This window comes from Carlito syrichta, unplaced genomic scaffold (assembly GCF_000164805.1).
Source record: "Carlito syrichta isolate Samal-C Ts95f unplaced genomic scaffold, Tarsius_syrichta-2.0.1 Scaffold307274, whole genome shotgun sequence".
NCBI classification, from domain to species: domain Eukaryota; kingdom Metazoa; phylum Chordata; class Mammalia; order Primates; family Tarsiidae; genus Carlito; species Carlito syrichta.
This window is the reverse complement of record NW_007251370.1, coordinates 151,291-159,541: the sequence shown is the minus strand read 5'-3', so window position 1 is coordinate 159,541 and position 8,251 is coordinate 151,291. Positions and strand designations below refer to the sequence as shown.

General features: G+C 51.5%; 1 protein-coding gene across 1 annotated transcript; it reads right to left on the bottom strand.

Annotated features, from left to right (window-relative positions):
* Positions 1-882: 882 nt before the first annotated feature.
* SZRD1 (SUZ RNA binding domain containing 1) lies at positions 883-5,699 on the bottom strand. The gene is made up of 4 exons (XM_021715676.1): positions 5,616-5,699; positions 5,454-5,503; positions 3,423-3,674; positions 883-2,217 (listed from the first exon to the last, which is right to left on the bottom strand). Exons 1-4 carry the CDS (start codon positions 5,697-5,699, stop codon positions 2,115-2,117), a joined length of 489 nt encoding a protein of 162 aa, XP_021571351.1. The 3' UTR covers positions 883-2,114.
* Positions 5,700-8,251: the final 2,552 nt, after the last annotated feature.

Here is an 8,251-nt window from a genome sequence, read left to right as displayed (position 1 = left end):
TTTGGCAGGAGGGAGGTGGGTGAACCAGTCCCTGCCACATCCTCAGTCCGAAGACACCCTCCAGCCAGCTTTCCCTTTGGCTCCCACGAGAGGGGGCGGGGCAAGAACAGGTGGTCCCAACGGCTGAGCAGCCAGTAGGTCTGGCCACTCAACCTGGACCACCTTTGCACCCTTCTCCAATGGAAAGGACAGCCTTGCCTCGGGCCAGAAGCCACTGTTTCACGAGGGATGGACACCATACATGGACACTCGGTCAGGACAGTGGACTATAAAGGTAGCAGCCAGTGTCTTTCCCTGCCCGCTCCTGGAGGCCATTCCCCCTCTTACTGACTAAAGCTCTGCTCACCGGCTGTTCCTGGCTCCACACAGTTTTAAGGCTGTGCTACGGACTCTTCACTGACTCCACGGGCAGCCGGCTCTTCCTGCTGAGGGGAGGAGGGAGCGGGGCGTGGCGTGCTGGGCCTGGCCTACCACTCCCACAGCGCAAGGTGGAGAGCCAGGCACGCCCAAAGTAGGGTGAGCTTGCAAAACCTAGCTTGCCACCTTGGCTACCATGCACTGCCCTGACGGCCCAACCACACCAACCACTCCAACACTTGTCCGCTGGTCAGGAGTGGGGGGGACACTTAGCTGGCTGAGGGATAAGGCGCAGTGCAACAGAAGGAGCGGAAAGCCTGAGGTGAGCCAGGCTTACGCACACACAGCTGCTCTGGGCAGCTACCCTCTTAGCCTCTTCCACCTCAAGGAGCCAGAGCACATCTTCAGGCTCCAGGGACAGGAGAAACTGCCTTCATTCCAGGCCCTCGTTCTGGGAAAAGGGGCGAAGGGAAGCCTAGGTCTATGGGGAACCAGTCTGACATCAATCTTTGCAGGGCAAAGCCTTTCTTTTTCCAACTTTGTTCAGGATAGTCTTCTCCCAAGGTCCTGATTTCACACAGGAAATGTACCAGCTATAGTCACTGAGCTGGGGCCAGCAATGGAGATGGAGCACCACAGACCCTTAAGAGTTCCAGCCTTGCTGGAGTGGGAGATCTATCCACTTTCTGACCATGCGAGGCAGAAGGCTCAACGTCCCAGAGCCAGACTCTCAGACTCTCTCCTGGTCTTCCTTGTGCTGACGCCACAATACCAAACAAGTCTCACATCCCTTATGTCTACACCCAGGAGTGCAGTCTCACTCCTGCTTCCTGCTCTCTTCTAGAAGTAGTAGGCCTGGCTCGTAGGGAACCACCCTGAGGGGTATGAGAAGGGGAAGTCTTTTCACTTTCCCTGTCTCCCAAAATACTAGAGGTGGGTTGGCACCCTCCCCAGGCTCTCTGAGCCTATAGAGCTAGCCCAGGCTCCAGGCAAGGCCAAGATGCCCTGGGACTTAGCTGGGGGAGGGAGGTATAGGCATGGGGTGCTCATCTGTCCTGGGGGCTGCAGAGCCCTGCCCCTTTTCTGGGTGGCAGTAGGAATACAGAAGCTAAGCTCACCAAAATCCTATTGGTTAATGTTTCTAGTGAATTTCCCAGAAACACTTTTTAAGTAGACTATCAAACTACCATTTCTCAATTAAAAATTCATTAAACTGCTAAAACCCCTCCCATGCACTTTTCTTGCAAATCAAATATTTGTATAAACAAACAAAAATGGGGGGAAAAAGAAAGGATATTTTGAAATGGAACTTACTTTTTAAGTGATGAAGACATGCACTTGGGGCTGAATGGGTAGGTGGGAGTTCTCATTTGTGGTTTGAAATCCCAAATTAATGAGCATGATAAACTGTTATTGCTGGCACTGGCTTTACCCCAAGTGGCCAAGTGGCACTGACTCTCTACTCTGAGTCCTTGGTGGGTCCTCCCAACCCTCCCCTAACTCCCACCCTTTCCCTTTCCATTTGACTTGGGACAGCCCTTGTCGACGTGCCAATCACAGTGGGAAGGGAGAAAAGGGGGGAGGTCACAGTGCATGGGGTTCAAGGTCACAGTGGGCGGAGCAAGGGGATCACAGTGCAAGTAAGTCAGGTCGTTCCCTCTGCTCAAGTCCAGCTGTCAGCTACGGCAGTGCAACCCGCAGCAGACGACCCAGGAGGCGGTGATGGTGGCAGCGGCGGCATCCTTTCCTGCCAGCATTTATCTGCGCTGTTTGAAGCCTTGTGACCCATCAGGACCCAAAGGCTGTCTGATCACATTATTGGGCTGCCTGCTGTCTTCGGGTTGGGAGATCCTGGTTGGCCTGAGGGGAAGAAGATCAGAAGAAGGACTGAAGGAGGATATAAAAGATGCCCCCAGTTGTAAAGCCAATACTCCTTGGAACTGGGGCAGAAGCCTTGGAGGCAGTCAGCCAAATCTGGCTCACGAGTCTGTTTCTTTGGCAAGCAGACTCAGGACATCACCAAGTCGGGAGGTCCCTGTGGGCAGGCAGGGTAAGTGTGCTCACCTCTAGCAGTTACAGCATCCCCCCAGCCCCATGGCCGGCCTCATTCATGCAGGTAGGGGGAGTGCTCAAGGGCCCATTCCGTCCATAGGCAGTGAGCATGGACAGCACAGCCTCCACGGAACCATGTGGCAGCATCAGCCAAGATAAAGGGCCCTGACCAAGAGCTCAGCAGAGGGACACGTCCCTGCCATTTCCACCCTCCTGCTTTTCTGAACACTAGACGTTTAATGATTGACTCAGATTGCTATAAAACTGAAGAAGTGCACATTTGGAAAGGTAAAGACTTAGAGAAATAATAGAATAGATAACTTTTCAAAATTATGAAGACAGAAAGAAGATATGCAGATTAATTCTTCAAGTCCCAGAATATCTAGCCAAAGATGACTCTCAAAGTTAGAAAGAGGACATCTCGACAAACACTGCTTCACCAGAATGTGACAATCTTACATAGTGCAACCCTAGTACTGCAGGAAAAAAAATGCCAAGAGTAGAAAGTAATTTAGAAAATTCACAAAAACATCAGAGTGGGCTTACTGGAGACCCAGGAGAGAACATCAAAGCACTTAACTAGGTACTTCCCCTGTGCCAGCTAGGATTCTCAGCACCCTGTGCTCTTTGCTCATGTACTCAGTGAACTTCGTGACTTGATAAGATACTGTTGGTACCCCATTTCTCAGATTCGGCAACTGAGACCCATAAAGGCTAAATAGTTGTAAGAGGTTCAGTGGTAGATTTTCACTCAAAGCCCAGCTTTTAACCTCCATGCAACACTGCCCCCTGGTGCCGGCAAACGCCCCCACCCTCCCACAAGCACCCTGCAGGGCTCTCAGAGCCCTCCCCAGCCACAAAGGCACAGCCGGTGAACCAGCCCCAGCAGGCTGAGGTTGGCAGCTGGAGCTGCATGGGCTCCAGGCCTGATTCCACTCTTTTCTTGCGACTCTGTGAGCAGCCAGACTGCTCCTCTCCTCCCGGGGGTGCCTGGGCCAGCCAGCGACACTCACCTGTCGAGGATGGGTTTCTCCTGCTCCTCCTCAGGGCTGGCGCTGCCCAGGATGCGCTTGCGGGCCTCGGCGTACTCCGCCTCCCGCTGTGCTAGGGACTTGACCGGAAGGGCTGGCCTGCTGGTGGAGTTGGGGCTGCTGACCACACCGTTGCTGGTGGGCCTCTTGAGGATGCGGATCTGTGGAGGGGGCCCCGCGGGAAGGCTATCGTCCTGAATCACAATGGGCACTTTGGGAGGAGATTTGGATTTCCTGCTGACAAAGAGCAGACACAGCTTCACAAACCCCACTCCTGACTGCGGCAGTCCCGTCCACGGTCCGCCTCCCCCCCGCCCACTCTCCTCTCCCTTCCCCACTAATTCTACTCATTATTCTCTGGCCTCTGACCAGACAGCAAAGCTCCCACTCTTCAAGAAGGGTCCCCTAAAAGGCAAGCTTGCCGCCGGCTCTGGCAGTCCACAGGAGCTGCTCCTCAGCCCCGACCCTGGCCAGGGGGCGGGGTCGCCGCCCGTGCTGGAACTTCTATCCCCATGCTCATTACAGTCATGACCACCACCATTCGGCCCCTGCAGCCAAGCATTTCATGTCCAGAATTCAACGACTTCAGTGAAGATCCCAGCTTCCCTACACAGACCAGGTATGACAGGCTGTGAGGTGGGAGCCTCTGAGCCTGGGGTCAGCAAAATGTGTACCCTCAGCCAAGTCTTCCACCACATGCTCAAGCCAGTCGCTCTACCAAGGAACCCGCTCCGCCATCCCTGCCCGGCATCAAGACAGGATTTACCAAACCGCCTCGGCCTTCTGGGGGAGTGACAACCTGTGCCTCCCAGAGACAAGCTACACCCAACAACTGAATGGCCTCTGCCAGAGTGTCTGAGCAACCTCCCTCACCGGGCGCTCTGGACAGCGGCGGGGCTGGGGTGAAGGATCATCCTAGAATCGGAGCTTGGCAATGCTCAAAGAAAAAGCGTTGTCCAAGGCTGGTGGATGTGCACATCAAGGCGATGTGTCCCCAAGGAGAGGAGGGATTAACAAAAAACAGGGAAAACAACACAGGAGAGAAATGAAAGCCACAGGAGGCAAAAGGAACCCAGGCAGGAATGACCGACCACACAGCCACAGGGACAGTCAACCAGCTTCTCTTCGGAACCCAAGAGCTCACAGGGGCCTGTCTTCAGAGTCTTGGTTATCAGGAGGGGTGGGGGTTGGAGGAACTCAGCTGCTGCCAGGGGGAGCTGGAACAAGTCCTGGGCAGGACAGGAATGACATGGAGAGGGGACTGTAACCAGGGGTTAATGTGGTTGCTGAGAAGAGCAGACAGACAAGAAGCCAGCAATCCGATCAAAGAGGCAGGGTGCCAGGAAAGCTAGCAGGCGGGCAGTGCACCCAGAGCTCCCAGGGGAATGACTGCAGCCCAGTAAGCAAATCCAGAGAGGCCCATCCTCCTTCCTGCCACTTGTCCCGATGGAAAACTGACAGGTTACCTAAGCCCCAAGACAGAAGGAAGAAGTCAACTTTCACCTGCTCTGGAAACTCACTTCCTCTGCTGTCTAGGTGGGGAACAAAGCTATCTCTCAAGGTCCTTTTCAGAATTTCCTAGAATCTTTTTCTTTCAGGATATACTCATAATACCCTAAACCACAAAGTCACTGGGGGTCCAGATAACTCATCTCCCCAAACTCTTTATGTCAGAGAAAGAAACTGACGTCCAGAGGGGAAACAATTTGCCCCAACCTCAGAGCAATTGGAGGCACAGCCAGGACTAAAACCCCAAGTCTTTCAACTTGCCCTCTTCCCACTTTCATCAGATGACCTCACGCAGGGGGCCCACGAGGGTCAGAGGCAGGTGCAACACCCGAGCCTCACTCCCAAAGCCTCAAGCCACCATGTCCTGGTCTCCACCTTGGAGAGAAGGGTTTGCTGCCCAGGAGCCTGACCTGCCAAACTTAACGGCCAGCTAGAGAACACCACTGACTGCTCAGCTCTCAAACAGCAGAGAGCATGAGCCCTCAGACCAGACAGCAGCCTTACCTCTCCTTTTGTGTGATCTTCAGTTTTTTTTCCAACCGTCTGTCTATTTCCTAGAGGAGAAAAATGTATATAAAAAGTGGAAAAAAATCTCTCTCAAACAAAAACTTAAGTCTTTATTATCAGAGCTAAGGGCAGTGTTCTCTCTCTAGTCAGAAACATGACCATGCCCTGCAAGGTGATGATGCGGACTAGAATAGAGCTTGGGGACCTGACACCCTCTGCAGTCCATGTCCCTTCTAACCCCATGGCCGCCGCAAACAGTACTAGACCTCAGTGTTCAGCTGGGTTCTTTGCATGGCCTCCAACTAGTCTCCTGGCCCTCAATCTGTCCTTCACAGAAACACTCAAACTAGCTTTCTAAACATAAATCTGGGGAACACTTATTCTATTTTATGGAATGAAGTGTTACCCGAAAAAAATTTAAACATAAATGTGATCATGTCACTTCCCCACTTAAAGCCCTTCAACTGCCTGCAGACCAAGTCTAAGCTCCTGAGCACGCCTCGCCCAATACCTTCTTGTATCTTCTGTTCCTGTTTTGCTGTCACTAATCCTCAGAATTAGTGACAGCGTGTTGTTCCACCTGCCTGCAAGGTCCTCCCTCCTTGCAAACTCCCATTTATTCTGCAAACCCAGCTTGGATGTCTATTCCTTTGTGAAGGCTCACCACCTGCTTCTCAGGGATAAACTCTCCCTTTTAAATTACTCCATGGTCACATGTATCAAGTATTTTATAACCTATTTTTTACTGTTATGAACTTGAACTCCCTGTGACTAGCACCTAGCATAAAGCGAAGGGTGAAAAGAAGCCTAATGCCTGTGACCCTGGAACTCCACAGTTTACAACTGGACACTGGGGGGATCTGAAGAGACAGGAACCCTGAGCCTACAAAAGGATTTCTCAGAACCAGAGCCTGACAGGTCCTAAAAACACAAAGCCACCATGTTAGGAAAAAAGCAAAGAGAAGAAAGCAGCTGAGAAGGAGCAGCAGGCGGGACGACCTTCCAACACGTCCTGGTCCTAACCCCACAACGGCGGCCAGTGCCCTTGCTGGGCCTAACCCCTTCAAGGCTTGGGCAAGGCATCATCGCCCATGGCAGTCTGAGCCCTCAGGCCCTCAGCACCAGGAAGCTGGTGGCACCTCCACACACTCACATGCAGGCGCATGTGACCTGGATGGGGGTGTGGCTGGTGAGAAGCTGTGCACAAAGGCCAGCCCCTGGGGTTCCTCGGCTGTCCCGACCACCCGGCCTTCCTCAGTGAGGGCAAGACCAACTAGTTACCGGAGGAGAGAGTAACTGTGTGCAAAACTGGGTTTCTCTGGAGAGAAGGTCTACAATAATTGTTTTCAGCCAGACAAGATTTCGCCCCCCAGAGGACATTTGGCAACGTCAAGACCATTTCTGGTTATCACTACCAGGGGAAGATGCTATTGGCATCTAGTGGGTAGAGGCCACGAAAGCTGCTAAACATCTTATAATGCACAAGATAGCCCCACACAAAGAGTTACCTAACTCCAATGTCAATAGTGCCGAGGTTGACGATATAAATAAAATACACAGGATTTTCAAAGGAACTCATCACTCACAAAATGTTAAGCACCAAAGCCGCAGTGAGAGGGCTCTAAAACGAGCTGAGAGCTACCTTAAGGCCTAATGCATAGCCCGTTTTTTTGAGTGCGCTGCATGCCCTGAAAATGACTATATTCTATAGTTGATAGATGCAGTTCAAGTCACTTAGCTATGCTGTTCAAATCTCATCAATTCTTACTAGTTGGCTTGATCTACTGTCTATAGAAAGAATTATTCTTTCTAGTAAAACAGTTTATCATAATGAAGTGATCTTCTTTGCCTTAGAATCTATTGTTTTATATTAATAAAGCGAGACCACCTTTCTTTTGGTTGGTATTTCCTGGAATGCGTTTACTCTTACCTTTCTACATACTCATTTGTGTCTCTCGTAAACAACATGAACGAGATTAACCATATGAAGCTAGATTTATTTGTTTGTTTGTTTGTTTATTTTTTGAGTTAGAGTCTCACTCTTTGTCACCCAGACTGGAGTGCAATGGCATGCTCACGGCCACCGCAGTCCTGACCTGCTGGGCTTAGGTGATTCTTCCATCTCAATCTTCTAAGTAGCTGGAACTATAGACACACACCACTCGCCTTGGCTTCCCAAAATGCTGAGATTACAGACTGAGACACCAAACCCGGCCACAAAGCTAGATTTAAATCCAGTTTAACACTGACACACCTATTCTGATTGGTGCTGACTTGTGTTTAAGATATATTTAGTCGGGCATGGTGGCTCATGCCTGTAATCCCAGCACTTTGGGAGGCGAAGGTGAGAGGATTGCCTGAGTCTGGGTGTTCGACACCAGCCTGGGCAATTTGGCGAGATATCATCTCTACAATAAATAAATAAATTAGCCAGGCATGGTGGCATGCGCCTGTATTTCCAGCTACTTGGAAGGCTGAGGCAGAAGAATCACCTGAGCCCAGCAAGCCGAGGCTGCATTGGTCATGAGTGTGCCACTGCACTCCAGCCTGGGCGACAGAGACTCCTACTCCAAAACACCCCCCCCCACACACACACACATATAACCTGAGGGCACCGTGATCTTGCAGGGGCTAGGAAGGAAATGAAAACCTCTCATTCCAGCCTGGAACATAGTTGGCGCCCAATTAAGTTCAATGACTGAATGGACAGGGTAAACCAACAATAAGAGAATGACAACCTGGGCTCGGTGGCTCAGCCTGTAATCCCGTGCCTTTGGGAGGCTGAGGTGAGTGGA